The sequence below is a fragment of the Cylas formicarius genome, unplaced genomic scaffold (genome assembly GCF_029955315.1).
Source record: "Cylas formicarius isolate icCylForm1 unplaced genomic scaffold, icCylForm1.1 PGA_scaffold_1__22_contigs__length_36826433, whole genome shotgun sequence".
NCBI lineage: Eukaryota > Metazoa > Arthropoda > Insecta > Coleoptera > Brentidae > Cylas > Cylas formicarius.
In genome coordinates this window covers 20,434,475-20,455,386 of record NW_026844264.1, presented here as the reverse complement: position 1 = coordinate 20,455,386, position 20,912 = coordinate 20,434,475, and the positions used below count along the sequence as shown (strand labels likewise).

The window sequence follows — 20,912 nt, the reverse complement described above, 5'->3', positions numbered from 1 at the left end:
TCGTTTACGTATTTGATTCGCAAATTAATGAAATAGTATATTATGCAACAAGTGCGGTAAAAGGCATTTGACTCATGAGTTTATTTGACACGAGCGGAGCGAGTGTTTAATAAACGAGTGAGTTAAAAAGTTTACCGAACGTGTTGTATACTATACTTTTTCTACTACCGTTAGTTTTTGGGCACATTTTTGCAAAACACGAATACATTCACTGACATGAATGTCAGAATTGACAAACGTCAAAATTCAAAGTGTGGGAAATATCTCCGAAAACATCCGATTGCTCCTAAAACCGTGCGGTAAAATCCCGGAAATGTCCGAAGTGGCTCGGATTCGTGGGAAACGAAACTGACGTGGTAAAGCGACGCTTCCCGCACGCTGGATCGGTGCGTAATTAGGTATTTTACAGATGGGAGTAGAAAAAATTGTATTACTACCATTACTATTATGCAACAAGTGTTTCCTAAATTTTCTTTATGCTTCCCTCTTTATGCTCTGTTATAAATAGAAATCCGAAAACCTTAAGATAGTTTAGTTAAATGAAATCTGAGAATTTTTGCGGCAATTATCTGATGTTCTTGCTATTTTTTCTCTCCTTTCTGTAAAATAAAAATATTTTGTTCTTTCTTGGACCATCGAAAACCTTTGTGTAATCAATTCAGTTTAGTTAATAATTAAAAATGCCGACGGTCCATCAAATTGAACTAAATATCTAGTGATCTCCGCATTTTAGTTCGGTGCTTTAATCAGAGGTTTGGGAGCCGGATAGTTTCGCTAGGTTTTAGCCAATAATGGTAACGCCACAAGTCAATTCTAATTAATAATTTAGGTCTTACTGACACATTTTCAATAATTTTTATAAATAATAGTTTAGCGGCTAAGCCTATATATAGTATAAATAGAAAAAATAGAACTTCTAATTGAAACATTATGCAAATTACATATTTACATAGGAAATGACTCCCATGTACGAACTAGAAGATGAAATTTTGAGTTTAAAGTTTAATTGGTTTAGATTAAGTTAATAAGCGCACCGTTGCTTCGGGTTGAGTAGAAAACGAGCTTTTACCACTTTAATCTTAAGTAATAACAATTGCCTGCGTTTTCCTCGTTAGTAATACTGACTTGTCTACTGAGTCATAGCGGTGCGAACCCGTTACGAAGCGAGTTTGGAAAAATGCGGACTGCAGTGTATTTTGTTGTTGTTTTTTGTGTTGCTTGTTGCTTAGCGGATTATTTTCAGTCGTCCAGTTATTTCTGTAAAGATCAGACGCCACAGAAAATTGTCGATATTACCCAGGTACGTAGAATGTAAAGTTCATACAAGAAAAACTTAAGCCACCCACAAGTCGGAGAAGATGCTGTTACTCTACTAATCCGCAGGGCTAGGTTATTATCTACACTGAATCTATCGGATTGCTCGGAGATGCTCAAACTAATTTTTGTGAATATAAGTGCTTCGAATTTGTCGTACAGCTTTGCCCGTTTTACAATCACCTAATATTTATTATATGATTATAATTCTAAATTTAAGGAGTAAACCGAAGTAATTAATCAAATTAAGTCAGAAAAAGAGAGCCTATGTACCCAAAGTCTAATTACACATCATCACACAATCAAAATGTCGCTTTAAGACATCAGTTTCGTCAAACAATGTCGCTAGCCACTTGGAACGTTTTGGGTACTATAATCACGGGTTTGGCGCAATTGCTTGTTTTCGTGGTCGATGATTCATGTAATTTTGACGTTTATTAGTTCTGATGCTGAAGTCCCACGCCAGTGATTATATTCATGATGTTATAAAAAAATGTAACCTAAAACTAATGGTAGTCGTCAACATATAGTATTCAACATATCATCAAACTTTATCATAGTAACTCCACTACGCTCGGTATAGAGCAACAGCAGCATATCGTTATTACTATATAATTGTTTTTAACAAATTATTGAAATTAATTACATTTACCACAAAATTTGCCAGTTTTTAGTTTTTTAATTATAGTTTTAATTACTTTATTGGAACTCACCTTTCGAGTTTTGATTTACACTTTTGCATAATAAACTCAAATAAAAAATTAGGAAAATCATGAAAATGAACAGAACCATGAACGCCTAAATATCTAGCCACTAGTTCTGTGGACTCACTTTTCCTTTTATTTTCATTAACTAAATTCTAGCTCTTCAGAATAAATTATTCAATTAAAAATCATTTTAGTTCCTGCAATACAACGTCCTGTAAAAGTAAAAGTTCGAAATTGTGAAATAATTCTCCAATGGTGCGTTAATTTTAATCTAAAAACCTCAAAACTGCAAGAGTTGTAACTCTATCAATCGATGACGAAGCAGAAGAAGAAAAAAGTTCAATTTCTACGTAAAAAATGAGTACCCTTATTAAGGAACTTAAATTCACAAAATATTACTGCCCTCCTATACGTACGCAGTTTAAGTTGTAGGGTTGAATACAGTTAAAGAAATAGTGGTTTTTGAGTTTTAAAATAAATTTTTAAAGAAAAAATACAGTAATTTTCGTATTTCCTTTTTGAAATTAAATTTAGCTTTAATGGGTAATACCAGTATATTCCCGTCTAAAAGGAGTAGATTTTAGTAGCTTCAATGTGGCACTACAGTTAAGGTTTAAGTAATTAAGTAATTAAATATAATTTCATATTTCATTTCATTTCATCTTTTCATAAACAGTTATTTCATGATTCAAATTTTCAAGATTTGTAGTTTACATAAATATTCTTTGTTTTAAAAAGAGGATAATACAAACCAATATGTATTATAAATTTTGTAATAAGTAAGACAGTTGATATGACTTATCTCAATATTTCAGTTTTTATTTTGCTAAATGACTCATTTTCTCGGAACTATGCCACTTTGCCGATTTGCCACTATTCCAGTGAGATATATGTTCTCGTGCCATTTCACATTTTAAAGGCTAGGAAGCCTTTTGATAGTATTATTTTGTCTTTTAATGGAATAATAAATGTCGTTTGAAAATAAGTTTTCTTTTATAGAACAATACTAACCAACTGACCAAAACAAATTAAATGTTGGATTGAGACTTGTAATGGAAGTAACTATTATTCTGTTTTATTTACCGGTTGAACTACATTTTAAATTTACATTTATCAAAAATCGAAAATTCTAATCATACTCATAAGTTGAAATAAAGAGATCACTTAAAGAAATGATTTTTCACAAATTACAGTGAGTGTTTAGGTTCATATGATAGAATCGAAAACTTTGAAACTGGACGGTAGAACTAAATGAAAAATGTATGTGGATTGCATGAAATATACATATATTTTGGTAGTTTTAAATGTGCAGTTAAATTTCGAATAAGAAACATTTGTAATTAAATTTCAGTTGGAAGGAATATGGTACGTCTTAGAGAAAATTATACACACAGAAGAGAGACACTACGTGAGAAACATATCTACATGTCCGATAGTACACATTTCGGAAGATCGCAGTCAGTTTACGACATTTAACCCTCTTCACAAGACTTACGACACCACATATGGATCCGGTTATCCTTACAACACCAATCCGTACGACACAACAGGCAGATATCCAATCTCGAATCCGTACGACCCTTCCAACCGTTACCCCACCAACCCCAACGACTATTATAGACAAAAAGAACAGTATGACAGGTACGTGTTTTGAAAACTAAAAACGCTTACCTTTTGTTCCGCGGAGAAATGCAATGACAATGTTTTAGATTGACAGATCATCAATTTCAATTTGTTATTTATTAACCTAGATCGATGGATGCCATTTTCATAAAATATTTTAGGGATTGCGACACTTGGCACGGTGATGCGTAAATGAAACACCGTGTATAATATTGCTTTTTCATTTTGTCTTCATCTGTTTTGAGATTCTTGTCATTTGCTTATTGTAATAATTGATAATTAATTATACAGGTTGATCAGAAAGAATAAATATTACATTGGAAAAACTGTCGAAAAAATTCCGTTTCCGAATGTTATTATTCAATTCTTACCATGACATTATATACATCAATACAAGCTTTAAAATAAAACCAATATTGGAAAACTATAAAATTTTGAACAATCCTTGGAATAAGCAAAGTCAATTACTACCAAATCAAATGTTCAAATGTTCCAAAGGTGCAAGAAGAGTGTGTAAAAAATGTCAACCCTGTATTAGTTGCTAAAAATATGATGTGATTGTAAGAGTTTTGTAACTTTGAAACCGTATATTGTTGGATTAAAAACTTGTTTCTTCTTTCTTATTTCTACCCCTTACCTACTTAGCGCTGAGATAGTTATTCTTTGCATATTCTTTGATAAATTGTATATATTTTTTTACCCTCGAAGGCAAACCACGTACAGTGTCGATCATCCCCGTTGGAGGGGCAGCCACAAAGACTACATTCAACATTTATACGAAATGAGATATCTTAGACTATACTGGGACGACTATGGATACAGTACCGAATACCACTTACGGTATAACGTCAGCAACACGGGATATTGGATCAGTTCAGGACCAGATGGTAAAATAGCAAAAATATAATGCATTTTCAAAGTTAGGTCCCGATAAAATTTAGGTTCCGATCCAAATCGCGTGGTGGGAAACGTCCAAGTGATCAAAGCAGTAGGTCATCACTTAGTGCTTACATTTTGTCATCGATTAGAAGGAAAAACGCAACTGTTCACCGCTATTTTGTCGAGGGAAAAGAGGTTACAGAAAACAGACCTCTTAGGAGTACATGGTCTATTGACGTGGCGGGATTTAAGCACCAACGCGGTAGAAAGAACATGCAGCACTGGATTTAGTATAAACATTGCGGCACAAACCTATTTTATTTGCCTTTTAAGTGTATTGTGCTCTTTCAAGCTTTAAAGTGACGAACTGGAGTTTTAAAACGGCGCTGATTATTATAGGTTTTTATAAAACCTTGCTTGACACTGTGTGGCGAGTTGTGTAAAATTTATTAGAATATATATTTAGCCATCAAATTACACTGATTTCGTTAAAAACTTTGTGTTTTAATTCTATTAGAAAATTTAATTGTATGGTAATTAGTTAAGTACTTATTACACTGCTTTTTACTAAAAATAAATAAGAAGTCGCGAGTCCACATTTTGTAAATTTCTTACAAGGTTACTGCTGCGCCAAATTTGGCCAAACTAAAAATAAAATAGAACAAAATAAATAAAAAATAAAATAAAACTTAATAACTTTCCGTTTTCCGCAGAAACAAAAACGAAGTTCCAACGTTTATTCCGTCGTTAAAATGTGAAGAAAATTCGGTATCAAATGTCATAAACTTACAGGCACGAGTTATTCGGTTGTGAATATTTCGCCAATTAAATTTCAAAACGTTACCACTTAGCTATGCTGGTAAAAAGAACAATGTAAAATTAACTAAAACTATGTGTGACAGAACACAAAATCCGATAAATTGGCAGCCTTAATACACGGAACACTTAAACAAAGAAAAAATGCCTTATATTTTGCCAGTTTTCAGGACAGATACCGACATACTTGATTCGAAAAAGCTCAGCACTTGCATTTTTCAACACCATTGCCATATAAGTGCCATGAAGTTTTATTTTATAGCGACAAAACGGAGAATTACCGATAACTTTTGAGTGCGCCACTGAATTTAACTCCGAAGGATGCTCTAATAGTTAAGTTACTGACAAGTTTCACAGCCAACGAAAATTCAAAAATCTTGGTGGTCAGTGAAGATGTCGCCATGTATTTTTTACCATTAAATTTCCCAAAAAATGAGCTCGTGATATTCACAGAGATTCACAGAAATTTTCGAGAAAAATCTACGACTACATTCCAATGTTTAAGTTTAGTTTTTGATGAAAATCACAAATAGTTGGCGTCTTTCTTGTTTTTCTGAAGTCATCATCCTTAGCCATGGTCGTTCGCAAATATGAATGTTGAGCAAATGTGCAAAAAGAAATGAGGAAAAGGTGCCTAACTACGATATTTTAACTTTTACGGAAAAACCAAAATTTTGCGTACTTTTATTCATCGTTTGAAAACAGGAAGGAATTTTTACAACTTTTTTGGGTCAACGCCAACGCGCAACAGCATTGTCGGTTAGAATATTTTGTTAAATACATCAAATTGTTTATTTAAATTTAAATTTTTTTTGGATTATCGACAACAAAACCTTTAAAAAGTTTATTTTCAACATTTTTCTTTATAATTGATTAGATGTATTAAAATAGTCGAGCTCCTTTGTATATTTCTAGTTTCGGAAAGTCAAACGTCCAATGGACTGTATACAATTTTTGATGGAGTTTATCCCTGGTTTGAAATACAACGAAGGAATGAATATTCTATGTGACATTCAATCCTGCACAGAATTGAGGGAAACACGCAATCCTTAATAAATTGAACAAAACGACAAAGGTAGGATGCCATGCGCATCTGCAGTTTTATGTGGAAACTATCGATTTCTCTTCCACCCATGCTGGTTTGGTTACGAAAGTCATGAATTTTCAAAAAAATATATATATATCGAATACCCCTAATTTAACGGTTTGTAACGAATGTCAGTTTCTATGAAAGGCAATGACATTTCGATTTACCACTCCCCATTCAGGAATTCACATAAAGCTCGACAAAATGCGCCGGTGTTGACGTCGAGAAGTCCCCCATTACATAGCGATATATTTTTAGCCTACGGAGATGCTAATGCCAGAGCCCGAATATCCATGGTTTATGTGTAAGTTGCTTTTTTTAAATATTGGGATCTAAACCTGTTAGCCCAACAATGGCGTTTATTTAAAAACTACCGAAGATGATTATCCCGGTTCGTGGCAGTTCGGGCGAATTCATGTGATTGTGTTTGATGTGAAATTTGAGTGATGTTCGGTTTCTAAAAATAAGAAGGGTCCAATCGGACTGAAGTTTCAGCTCAGATATTTTAGGTAACGCTATAAGTAAAGTCGCTTGAAATGTTCGATGTGTTGCAAAAATAAGTCACGTTGATAGTAATCAAACTTAATAAAATGAAATAATGCCTAAATTCTACTTCACGAATGATTTTAAGTGGAAAAGAAGGAGTAGCCATCATTTTAGCATATACTAACTCTAGTACAGGCAATTTAATGTACTTATGTACAACGTAACTTTAACCAAAGTTTAGATGTTCAAACAATTACACCAAGTAAAAAACTTCTAGTTAAGAGAGTTCGTTGAAATTCATCCAAAATGTGGTTTGTATTGTTAAACGCATATATTCTTTCTTATAAGACTGTGAAGTACGAAAAAAGTTCCACCCAAAAATCTCTGAGATTTTTATTTTATAAATTGTTTGATTTTGGTTAAAACGGAAGTTGGCAGTTACTTCGTTACTTCAAATGGAAACATGCTACATTATGTTGAAGATTTAAATCCGATTGTATTTTTTTCAGTTTTAAGGTACAAGTGAAATTTTATTCGTATATTCGTTGCAGGCATTTAGATTTCAATATTTTTTATTTGCAAGCTTCGAAATCCAACACCAACAAACATAACAAACTTTTAACTTCGCCACTTATTTGGATAATCGGAATCAAAATATTGTTATATAGAGATGTCGAATATCTATTATATAAGGTTGTTCGGAAAGTCATTTCGTTTTTTCCCGTCAGAGGACTTAATTACGTTTTTTCGAAACCAACTTCACACTTAAGCCGCATAACCATTATATGTCTTGAGAGCTGATATTGCAAGGCTTGTGTGTGAAAAAGTTCTATTAATTCTACGCAGTAGTTTTTGGTTGGTGCCCTTTTAAATATGGAGAGCAATAAGCAGCATTTTCGTCATATTTTACTTTTTTACTTCAGAAAAGGTAAAAATGCTGTCCAAGCTAGAAAAAAATTGACGGATGTGTATGGAGAAGCCGTGTTAACAGTACGCCAGTGCCAGAACTGGTTTGCAAAATTTCGATCTGGCAATTTTGATGTCGAAGATGCACCACGGTCTGGAAGGCCGGTCGAAGCTGACAAAGATGCGATAAAGGCATTAGTTGATGCAAATCGGCGAATAACCACACGAGAGATCGGTGAGAGATTAAATTTGTCGAATTCGACTGTTTATGGCCATTTGAAAGGCATGGACTTAACCTCGAAGCTCGATGTGTGGGTGCCCCATGTCCTTACGGAGCGAAATTTGTGTCGTCGCGTTGACGTGTGTGATTCGCTCCTCAAACGTCAAGAAAATGATTCATTTTTGAAGCGGATTATTACTGGGGACGAAAAATGGGTTGTATACAACAATGTTAAACGCAAGAGGTCATGGAGCAGAAAAGATGAACCGGCTCAAAGCGTGTCAAAAGCCAACATTCACCAAAAAAAGGTGATGCTCTCCGTTTGGTGGGATGTCAAAGGAATCGTTTTTTTTTGAGCTTTTGCCGGACCATACAACGATTAATTCAGAAGTCTATTGTCATCAACTGGACAAATTGAATAATTCACTTAAAGAGAAGAGGCCCTAATTAATCAACAGGAAGGGTGTAGTGTTTCACCAGGATAATGCGAGACCTCACCCAAGTTTGGTCACTCGCCAAAAACTTTTACAGCTTGAATGGGACGTACTGCAACATCCACCATATTCTCCAGATCTGGCGCCTTCCGACTACTATTTGTTCCGGTCCCTGCAAAATTTTTTGGATGGCAAAACCTTTACCTCAAATGAAGATGTCAAAAACCACCAGCCAGCAAGGACCAAAACTTTTATGAGAGGGGAATTATGTTACTGCCAGAAAGATGGCAAAAGGTGTTGGACCAGAATGGCCAATATATAATTTAATAAAATATTTATTCATTATACGAAAACTGTCTTTCATGTTCCCCAAAAAAAACGAAATGACTTTCCGAACAACCCAATAATATATTAGTTGTAACTGTTTATCGTTGTAAATTTCTTGTCGGGTTTTGGTTTGGTTAATATACAGTGTATTGCCTGGTGCAACGTTACGCTCACTAGATGATATAGCAAGTTAAACAAAAAAAAACTCGTTTATTTTTTTTAATTCCCTGCCGCTGTATTTTCAGACATAAAACCCAAGTAAGCCCGACCCATTATGGCTTTGGTGATGCTACCTTCTGATCTTCCCTGGTGGGATTCGGTAAAGAAGCAGTTAACGAAAATAGAGAACACTAAAAACACCACCGAGCTCATCGAAATCATGCAGAAAATATACGAAATGTGCAAGTAAATATACTGGTGAAATATAGTACACAACGCGATTCACTTTCGGTGGCAGGTTAGACGTTTAGGGAAAAACGAAATTATTCTTAGACTGAATGAATATAGTATATCTAAAATATTTTCACTAATGCGACGTTGCCGCTGCTTCAATAAATTGTATGTTAATGTGGTTTTCGCTACTCTAGTAGTTAGAGGTATTATATGTATAATACTACTTCTGTTTTCGCAAAAATAATGAAATGTTAATTAAGAATACGTTAGAAATTTTGGACGTTTCTGACAAAAATTTCATTTAAAATCGAACTATGCTAAAATATTTGAATAAAAGATTTTTTAAGCCAACTACAAATTAATTCTTGTCTACACAGAACTTGGTAAACTACAGCCCAAAGTCACATTTACCTAAATGAGCTTACGTGTTAATATAAAAATACAGAAAATAATTAATTAATCATTCAAAAACCGTCGAAGAAAAAGAATGAAAAAGAGTTATGCAAAAGAGTACAGTTTTTTAAGCCGCATCTGAAATATTTTAGATGAACTAAGCAACATCTCTGCACGACCAAATTTTAAGAAAAATCCCAAGTTTTCGCAGTGAATGACTCAGGCTTTGGATGCAGAAATACTTATTCTTATGATTATGCATAATTCCACGAGACATAGGCACCACATAAATATCTCATTTCCAGCATAAGTTTGGATCCGGAGGACGATACAGCGGATCCAGAACAGTTTGTGGGATTACTGAATTTTCTAGACAACGATTTCACATCCGAAGAAAGAAGCAACTTTATAAAGAAAACCTTGCCAAATATCACTAAAAGGGCTCTTATGATAAAAGACTTTAGGCCAAAGGGTGGCTTACATTTCAGTTTGCAACAGCAAGGTAATATTTATATGTATATAATTCGGGTCATCGCTAGTTGGGAGTTCATTCGTTTTTATATTTTAGCGGACGAGACAGAATTACAATATTCATTTGTATCATCATTGTTAGCTAACGCATTTTTTTCCACATTTCCAAAAAGAACCGAAAAAAGTCATCCCACGTTACAGAACTTTAATTTTGCATCTTTCCTCAAGGATTTAGGTAGCAATTCGCAAAAATCCAAATTGAAAAGTATTCTGTATTACTTTGACGTATTAGAAAATAATGAAGAATCTGAGGGCAATATTAAAATATTTCGACAGGTAAGACACAATAACCCAACACAATGTCGACTTAAATAGGTAATATATTCTGGTCAATTTGGGCCCTGGGTGGTTAAATTAACTAGATTTCTCACTTTTTACCCATACCCATACTACTAATATATAATATTCTATAAATAAAAAAGTAATTTTCTAGTTTTCTTAGAAAATATGATTACATTATTCTCCAAAAAAGTACTTAAATCGCCAGGAGTCGCAAAATCAAATTAGAACTTGTATCATTATTTATTCAGGAAATTCTTTATATTTTCCTCTATCGAAGTCCAATTTAAAGGATTTTATGAATAATAAGTATTTCATAAACTTTAATGTTCTATTCGTTTGTTTTGGTTAGTTTTGATTACAAACTAGTGCAAAAAGTAAATCATTTGTTTGTTTGACCGGTCGTTTGAAGATATAAGGCAGAATTGCAAAATCGGTAATAACATTGAAGCTCTAATTTTGGATAAAAAGAGACTTTTTGTTTCGTAAATTCCAACGAAAATAAGCAACGGTAATGTAGAAGTTTCAACGCTGTATTCTGGACTTATGGTTATCTTCTAATGAGTTGAGCAATCTCGTACAAATACCTTTTTCAATTAAAAATAAATAAGCAAAGGTTTAAAAACAATTGTTACTATAACTTTACAAAACATGATACGTTAGTTAACAAAAACAAACAAAAGAATTGTACTAATTGACAAACAACAAACTTATGGTATCAACGTAGCCCATATACCATAATGACTTTACCGTCCATTCAGCGGTCAAGTTGTTTCTAAAATATTGTCATTTATATTAAAAAATATTTTTCCAAAATTAAATTTTGAAGATCCCAGGAAATATATCTTACTTAACACCCAAATAAAATCCAATGGAACGTTTTCGTTTCAGTATTTGTATACTATATATTTAGTGTACGCCTCTGAAATTTTAGGTGATGAGCAGTAAGGACTGGCTCACTATAGATGATTGGCTGGAATGTAGCCTGCCGTTATGTTCCGTCCAAATCAGACACGATGGCAAATTGGAAAGGTCAGAGGCTGAAAACCTACATATCTGTTTCTCTAGTGCTAAACTAGGTGGAAATATTTTAGGGTCAGGATGTTCCCAGGTTTAAAACTATCCATCACCAAAACAAGTCAAGTAACCTAACAGTTTTTAGGAGTGCATCTGTTTCGCAACAATTCCTGAATTATTAATCACTCTTCTCAACGTGGAAGCTTTGGAGGATAACGAAGTTGTAACGATACAGGGAGTTAGACATATATGCCGAATAACGGATCCTAAACACAGGGCGACTTTGGAAAGACTGGAAGATATTAGAGAAGTAGCTAATGAAACACTGTGACCCCAATTCTGACTAAATGATAATTGTTTAGTTAACCGTGTGTTGCATGGACGCGGACGACTATACTAAGCTGCCCATTGGCCAATACGAGGAAGATAATATTCTCAGGGAATTAAACAAATGCCTTCTCGGATTTCAACAGAAACCGATATCGAAAAAACAAGAACTGCCGAATCCAGTGGTTACGTACAATCACAGACGAAGACGACTTTCACCGATTGGAGAGTCGTTCAATTCGATTCATTCAGATGTTGTAAAACCGGATATTCCACTAATAACACAGGATACATGGTGAGTTGTGACTCCGCTATAGATTGATTAGCTTTGAAAATAATTTTAAATGTGTGTAAGTGCGGAAATGATATCCAACTAAGAGAAATGGATTTTTTCGCAAAATTCGATGTTTTTTAACATAATTTATTTATTTTTAAGTTATGTTTATCGACAATTTTTTAAGATATATTTATAACTCAAAATAGTTGCGGATCAGGCATCAGGTCGTTGAAAATGAACTAAATCGTTTTGGTTAGTTATAGTAATCGAGTACAGTGGCGTTCCGGAAGCTATGTGTAGTTTATCTCTGAGTCACAAAAAATACAACTTTGTTGCTTTTTCGGAAACACAATACTGAATTTAGAGTATTTTTCTTAATCACCTGCGAATATTTAATGCGCGAAATATGGTACTACTTTGGTACATTTTTAAATAAATGAATAGGCAAAGAATACGTTTGTGACGATTTCAGTTCAACGAGAGCAAACTCAATGTTATCTTTGGACGAAGACGGTAGACATAACACACTGGGCGTCCAAAAAATAATTGAAAAAAGCACTCTAAGAAAGAATCAGTGCTGTGCTGACACTTTAGTGAACAACCGACGTGGAAGATTCATAGTGTTAGGATCTTCAGGAGAATGTCTTCCGGTTGTGAGGAACCCTTTAAGAACTCAAAAAAGTACTCAATCGGCTCTCGCTTCGTCCAGCGAAGAAGAATTTTACAGTGCCAAAAGTAGTTTGGACAATGGTACTTTTTTTTATTGGAGCAATTTGATATGTTTATAGTATGTACTTTTCCTAGATAGCGAAGAAGAAAATTACCACAAAAGATACAGCATAGATTTAGAAACTTTGGAGAGTAGACAAACTTTTGCTCAACGATTAAGGGAGGCCATGAAAGATAAACCACCATATCAAAGTGAGAGTTCCAGCGATGAATCTGACTATGCCATCGGCATTTCTTTGGCAGGATCTGAAGTTGCCGATTATGATATAAAGTTAGATCGGTAAACATTTTCAAAGTTTCCATACTCAACTGCAGTTTATAGGATAAGAAGGCAAAATTCAACCGGATTCGCACTGGGCGAAGATGACGATGAAATGATCCATCTATCGGGCAAGGAGAAACAATTGGTTGACAAGTTTGATAATAATCAGTCTTCATTATCCAGAAAATCATCCGAGTGTAGTTTCACTACGGAATATAGGTTAGTTTCATTCGTATACTCTGTCTATTTTGGTAGTGACTGAAGGGTATGTCCGTTGTTAGTGAATATAAAGCCTTGCGTTTTCGATGATGTTAACAAAATTTCCATGACTTGTTTCGATTTTAAAATACAGGGTGATTTTTTGGAAATTTGAACTTTTGGGACACTCCTCGTATCTCGGGTATCGTAAGAAATGTCGGAAAAGTGAAAAGCGGATCCGATATAGATTTTGACGTAGAATTCAGTAGCGTAGTTAGTTTTTTTTCTAAATGGTTTGGTCTTTAAAAAAAAATAAACTTTGGTTTTTTTGAATGGAACACCCCAAAAATGTATAACAGAATGCGATTGTATAAATGATCTCACAAAAATGATTTTTTAAATTTTCATGAAGGTATTTGTGGTAAACCTTGGAAATACGATTTATTAAATATTTATTCCTGCTAATATTTAATAACTTTTATAGTTTGCATGAAACCAGTTTAACATTAACAGAAAAATGTATAACAGTATTGGGTTATTCGTGTAAATTAAATTAATTAATTAATTAATTAAACATTTTTTAACCCATTTTCTCTAACACCACTACGCGCACCGACCTTATCATTTTAAATAATTAGTTTCACATCTAGGTTCTCGTTTTGGTTTATATTTTTTAATAATATATAGATCATATGTGATCATGTTAATGTTACAAATAAACTGTTAATGTTAAATGCTAACTATAAAAGTTAGGACCTATTTGGAACACTCTGTATAAGCTGAGGCAAATCTGTCAAACTGATTGAGTACTGTATCATCTCCTTAGTCTGTGGTTAAATTTTCGTTGCAATACCTGTATCAGTAGCGTCACCTCAGAATTTTATATGGGGCAATCAAAATATGAGAAAAAACACATAACCTCAATTTCTGCATAAACTATGCAAAATTCGAGTACGAATTTCTTCCGAAAGTGACGTTCATTTTAACCAATGATTCCCAAAATGTCGAAATATACAGGGTATTCCATTTAAAATAACAAAGTTGATGTCGGGGGGACACTTTTAGGACACCCTGTATCAATAAAATTATAATATTTTAAATCTTCAGGATAGTCCAAGAAAATTTTGTGCGAAACTTTTTTTCATGTCTCCTATGGGTTTCCAGATCGTTTTATTTGGCACACGGTGTACATACCATATTTATGTAAAATTTTTTCATTAATAATGTTTCAGTTCAGAACTCGAGGAAGTATACGAACAGTTTACACATTGGCTGGAAAATCCGATTTTACAAATAGAAACGGGAACAAAGAAGCAATTGGACGCAAGAGAATTGGCGGTCGTCAGGTTCGCAGGATCTCTATTAAAACGGACACTCAGTGAATCATTTGCCGGTTAGAAAGTTTAATGGTGTGATATTATTAAAAATCATATAGATATATTTTGTCTACATTTTTGGGAAGAAAAACGTACCGCGTTTGGGATATTTGCTTTACTTACTCTTTAATATGCTCTGTTAGAAGAGAGAAATAAGTTATTGATTTGCAAAAAATCATAGTGCTGTTTATTAAACTGATATTGAGGAAGTTACGTAGGAACTACTGAGATTTATGATTTAATACACAATTAAAAAATATACTAGGTGATTTACATTTTTCTATTGAACGTTCGGGAGTAAAAATTCAGGAGGAATTTTTCCAAATGTAGTATACGGGGATAATTGGCGATAGGCAAAAATGTTGTTCGTGGGTCTGGAGCAGGCTATTGGGAACAAGGATGTATAAAAAAAAGTCTTGTTTTGCTGTATAGTTGTGCTTGACCCGACCTCTCACACTCATTAACTTTAGTAACAACTTTTATTGTAAGAAATTATCAAATTTTTCTAATTAATTAAACTTTTTAAATTGAACTGTAAATATTGGTAGAAGTCTTGTATCCTAAACAACGGTTAATTAAACCTTCTGTCTACATTAGTTGTAACAAGTAAGAGTCACATGGAAAGAGGTATTTTTAACAAATATTATAATGCTGTTGGTAATAATAAGGATTATAAAAATAATGAGTCCGCGTATTTAATCAGTCGGTTTTATTATAAAAACTGAAATAATTTTGAGAAACCAAATCAAGAAGCGAAAACGAGAAGTAATAAATTTTCAAATCAGAATTACAAGGACCAATATTTTTGGAAAAAATATAAACTGGAACAGCAGTTTTTCGGAAGGGCAGTCTTGACAAATGTGTGTCAAATTTTAGTTTTATTGACCTATTCACAAAATATTAATAACAGTTAATAATCTTTAACACAAATAATTTCAGGGGTACCTGTTCCTATGGCTGAAACATGCGATTTATTCTCCCGAAAAATAACAAACTCTGCTCCAGGAAAATCAAAACTAGTGTTGAGTGCTAAATCGCTGAGCTTAGAACTAGCTCGACAAAAGCACAGACTGGCCTCTCAGTTGGTAAGTTTTGGTTCTGTATTGATATTGTCAAAATGTTTTGGGTTTACTTTATTATTATTATTTGAATTTGATATTTGTGCTGTTGTAACAAATAGTAATTCTTTTATTTAATAGAATTTGCAAGAAGTTTCCCCGATAAAGAACCCAAATAATCGGAAATGCAATGCTTTAAACATGAGTGGGCTAAATAAATGTAATAAAGCTTGGTTTATAACATGCATGCAAAATGATATAGTTCAAACGTTAGAAGATGTTATAGTGCCTCTCGTGATAGAAAAAAAGGTAATGGCATAGTTTTAACTTACCTAAATCACTAACATACTTCTGGACTGCTGGATATTCGAAAAGAAGCAAAAACAATTTGTGCACTGTCGCCAAAGTTGCACACATTATTTTATTATATATGATGGTAACCATAATCAGGTTTTAATAAGAAAAAACAAAACCTTTCGAATTTTTTGACCATAAACCTGAGTATCATTGTGTCATTTGAAAAATTGTATTTTAATCTCATTAGTAAAATTTGAGTATTTATACTTAATTAGTATTGAAATATTATAATTTTTGAATTAATTTATGGCCATTGTAACCAGTAAGACCATATTCACATGTTTACGAACAAATAAAAAAAATGCGTGATATGGTTGAAATTTTAAATAAAATGCAGCGTCTACTTTAACACATCTATAATAAAAATTATTGAATTTAAAATAATTTTCAGCAAATATAGCTTATAAAATGATCGAGCCTTCACATACACCAAAATCTTCCGAAAACATTCCACATTCCAGTTGTGTCGTTTCGAGTATCTAGTATTTTTCAATCACTAAAAAGACTTATGTATTGTAATCGACAAAACTATTTAAAAATCAATCAACCTTTAATGTGATAAACATCGCAGACAATACCGGTGGGAATTCATACATTTGTTTTCTTCCTAAATTATTGTTACCAACGTTGTTCAATCATGTTTATAGCATAAGTTATTTTTTGAGATAGTAACGAGTGCATACAGGGTATCATGACAACATAATTATACACAAAAATACCCGTTATTTCAGTTGCTGCCTGATAGTCCGGGAAAATTGCTCCAAAAATTACGTATAAAATTTTTGTCGTGTCACCGGATCTTTCAACGGGATAAAATAATAACAGCGACAAACTAGGTCGGCTAGCCAAATCCTGCAACCCCGCATTTAATAAGATAAAATATGAAAAAAAAAAATGTTTTAGCGGACGATTAATTTTTAACGCGAACGTGTTAATCTCATAAATTGAGACCCCAAAAAACAGTCACATGCCACATATTACGCAGCAAATTCAAACACCATTAGTTTAATCAACCCAAATTTAAAAGAAAGTTTTTGCTTTTAACAAAACCACTAACCACTCGAGAATTCGCTATTTTCAAAAAATGATACTTTATATTATTTAATAAATCGAATAACCTCTTCTTCTCCTTGTGTTATAGAATAGAGTTTAATGTTTGATTCTGATTTTCTTTTGAATTCGCCCGTTAGAACGTAGGTGGTGTAAAAAGTTATCACTCCGAAAAATAACACAATTACACTGTAATTCACTTCACTTCACTTACTTAATGGTAGTTTTAATCTTAATTAAGAGTATTACTGCTCTCCTAATATGAACATAAATTTAATTAAATTGTATATTCTTAAATACGTAACCAAAGATCATTTAATTTTATTAGCTATACCTATTTAAACAATCCAAAAGTAACTGTTTCGAGAGCTATCTAATTAAATCAAGTGTAGTTAGCGTTTCCAAAAGTGTATTCTATTTGTTTATCGGGTACACCCTATTGTTGTAATTTAGTTAGTAAGTTAGTAATTTGTTAGAGTTTTTATGGTGCAATATTTTATACGCGTAGAATGAGAAATTACGGACTTTAACGATATTTGCAATGGATACACTACAGAAATAACATCAGGTCAGTTGCAAAATGTCCTGGTATGGAATGAACATGTCTTGCTTATTTTCTAATCTATTAGCCATCTAAGATTTTTGCTTCTAGTTGCTAATTGACTGAAATCGACGCAGTTTGTAAACATACACATAAAGTTAGTAGTAATAGTAGTTAGTTTTGTAGGATAACCATGGACCATGAACTAGATCAATAGCCTAAATACCATTCTGTAATCCAAATTAACATAAAATATTTGTGGCAAACATGTTCCGATTATTTGGCAACGCTTCGCGATTCTCATTCTGACAGTGAGATGCCCGGTTGCGGTCATAGATTGTCCTATTAGGTCGGATAAGCTTACGAAAAAATAGTTTCTTTTTATTCGATTTGGATCAAACAAAATATCGATTCGGCATCAGGGTAGGGTTCAAATTTACATATTAGATTATAGGATGTCACTAAAATAACTCCCTGTATAAAATCATAAACAGGAATGCTGATGCTAAGTGCCACATTCAAAAAAACTAATCAAAACGTCAAAATTGGGAAATATAAAAATGACAAATATCAGCTGGCATCTCACTAACTAATCTCCATCACTCAAGGTGTTTACCTGTCATAGAGCTATTAGTTAATATAGTGGCCTAACCTGCACTTTGCGACATATTTTTTTTAAACACGAGATCTGGGCAAATGTATTGACGATTTGGCAGCAGCCATGTTGGTTGCTGAAGTCCCTAAAGTTGGAATTATAGCCATTTGTAATGACGCCATCTTAATATATTCCAAACAGCGGTGTCAACAAAAGTTTTAAAAAATTGATGTCAGATGGTTATTCATTTTTATATACCTATATTTAAAGTTATGTGAAATATCATTGTCATTATATCATTATAAAATTTTTTAATATTTAATAATATTTTTTTTAACAAACTGATACCCTTGAAACTTAAATTAAAACTCTAGGCACCACCGAACGTAAACTTAATATTCTCAAGATAACATATTTCTGCCCAACACCGTATAGTAAAAACGTCACTTATAATTATCAAATCAGCGAACACCTGGTTTTGACAACCAGCATGACGTCATTACAAATGGGTATAACTTATTGGTTGAAAACGAGATTTCCAATGACCGCGCAACGACTCTATTTCTCTAGTAGCTATATAGGACATATTAATTCATTGTTACCCAAAATTAAACTGTAATTACTGTCTTCGTTAATTTTATTTTTTTATTTTTTCAAATAGAGCGCGTATTTACTTTTAGCTTTTCGGTGGGCCAGACGACCCTGTCAAAATTATTTCCCCCCGTTTTCTTATTGCTCAAATTCAGAAATGCATACGTCAAAGTGTTTAATCGAGTTTTTTTTCATATTATTCAAATTGATGCATGTGTACAATGTCACAACCAAAATTTTTGCCTAGTACTAGCCGGCTGTTACTTTCATAGTACCTTGTGCAAGTTTTCAGCACAGGCAGCGTGTGAGCAGTTATAAAAACTATTTTGACTGAAATTTAAAATATTTCCTCATCATATTTATATCAAATATGTTTTTAAAAATAAGCATATATATATATAGTTACTACTAGTTACGCTGTGGTATAGTTTGTCAATATTAGGTAGCTACTAGAAAGGAACTTATCTGCTTTAATTTAAATTTGTAATAATTTTTTGATTATGCTAGGTGCTTCCAAGAGACTGGGAATGATTTGACTTCAGCTACTTGACTTTTACACCCCGCAACAAAACACGTTCTATCTGACAACACTTTTATCACTCATTCTACTTTATTCATTATCTTTAGTGTTAGGTTTAGGTTTTTTCTAAAAATTTACAATTAATATTATTAATAATTATCTAAAAACATAACATAATCTCTTTAAAACTATTAGTACAGTACAAAATTTTCAAATGGAAGCCACATATAATTGAGAAGACATTTGTTGCACACCATATATATTTCTATTTTGTTAAGGTTCAAACCGTCTTTTATTTTTTGACACAATATTTACCAGATAATATGCACCCATAATTATGCATCAGGCCTTAGACCCAGGTTTGTTCGCACAGCCAGTTCACTAATATTTTACAAGCTACAGTTCTAGTCTTTAAATATTCACTTTTAAAATTCCGTTTGGTTTTGGTATGTACTAGACATATATTATTTGTCTATGCGATAATACAGGCACTTTTGAAGTAAACATTAAAAACGTTGACAACATTCAAACCAGCGGGCACTAGACAACCAGACCTTGCGCACTTCAACAACCAGCATGGCTGCTGAAAGATTTCAATTGGATAGTTTTCAGTTTGAGTGTGGTAATTTTTAGGCAGTAACATGTGCTAAATATTTAGGGAAAAGGAAGTAACTAAGTGTAGATCTGCTGCTTTCCAAGAAAATGGCGCAAAGTGTAATAGTTGTAAATTTAGAAACTTGAGATCCATTTTGTAAGAAAATATGATAGCTGGTTGATGTGCATCAATTTTATGGTATTAATGGTCCTATAATCTAAACTAAAAAATGAGTTTTTATTGAACTCCTGTGGTATTACAATTAAAGTAATGTATCTTAAATATTTTCTTAATACAAATATTTCTGAGCTACATATAAAAACTTTTAGAAGTGCAGTGTTAAAAAGGGTTATATCCAGAAGTTAATATTTTAGGTGTCTCAAATATCCCAGAAGTCAACTAACGGATTAAGACCAGTTAGTTCAGGTAACTGGGGTTGTGGTTCATCAAGAAAAGGGGATGTGCAACTTAAGGTTGTTATACAGTGGATGGCTGCAAGTGTTGCTGGAGCTCCATCCTTAATTTACTACACCTATAAACATCCACAACTAGCGAAATTGGATACTGTGTGCCGAATACTCATAGACAGAAAATGGACAGTAAAAGAATTAGCAGAAGTGACTTTGAAATACTCAAATCATGTGCTTAGAGGAAAGCAACTGAGTGGAACCCTATTTGAAGATTTGATTGGAATAGACAAAACTGATATATGACACCTAGTTTTCAATTTTTGATGAAAAATGGAATCCAAAAAAATATAACAGAAACAAAACATGAAGATGACAATATACTTTATTTTTGCATATTTTGTTTTATATCTTCCTTCCTTTGCAAGCAAGACTTCTCTTGAAAAAAAACTTTTTAAGCACAAAAGAATTGTTCTGATAATTAAAATTTGCAGCTTTGGTTTAAGTTTATTTTAAAGGGCTAAAAAATTAGACAATGGCTATAACAGTCATTAATTACAAAATTAGAGTGAATTTATTTGATTTATTTGAAAACAATATGGTAAATCAAAATTCCA

At 33.0% G+C, this 20,912-nt stretch overlaps 2 protein-coding genes across 6 annotated transcripts; both read left to right on the top strand.

The window, feature by feature from the left end:
• Positions 1-1,078: 1,078 nt before the first annotated feature.
• On the top strand, positions 1,079-5,029 carry LOC132696511 (uncharacterized). Its single transcript, XM_060661374.1, has 4 exons — positions 1,079-1,300; positions 3,373-3,662; positions 4,353-4,531; positions 4,586-5,029. The coding sequence occupies exons 1-4, from the start codon at positions 1,178-1,180 to the stop codon at positions 4,879-4,881; spliced, it is 888 nt and encodes a 295-aa protein (XP_060517357.1). The 5' UTR covers positions 1,079-1,177; the 3' UTR covers positions 4,882-5,029.
• A 1,419-nt stretch (positions 5,030-6,448) lies between these two features.
• Positions 6,449-20,731, top strand: LOC132697396 (uncharacterized). 5 transcript variants are annotated; one of them, XM_060662879.1, is made up of 14 exons: positions 6,450-6,730; positions 9,045-9,204; positions 9,891-10,087; positions 10,154-10,392; positions 11,330-11,506; positions 11,558-11,722; positions 11,775-12,034; positions 12,489-12,766; positions 12,821-13,016; positions 13,068-13,226; positions 14,438-14,598; positions 15,521-15,666; positions 15,781-15,948; positions 20,263-20,731. In XM_060662879.1, the coding sequence occupies exons 2-14, from the start codon at positions 9,074-9,076 to the stop codon at positions 20,599-20,601; spliced, it is 2,616 nt and encodes an 871-aa protein (XP_060518862.1). In that variant the 5' UTR covers positions 6,450-6,730; positions 9,045-9,073; the 3' UTR covers positions 20,602-20,731. The 5 variants fall into 5 exon arrangements, with proteins under 5 accessions (XP_060518860.1, XP_060518862.1, XP_060518863.1 ...); XM_060662877.1 differs by having other exon boundaries at positions 6,449-6,730; positions 9,891-10,392; XM_060662878.1 differs by lacking the exon at positions 6,450-6,730 and adding an exon at positions 6,744-6,935 and having other exon boundaries at positions 9,891-10,392; positions 20,263-20,671.
• The last annotated feature ends 181 nt before the right edge of the window (positions 20,732-20,912 follow it).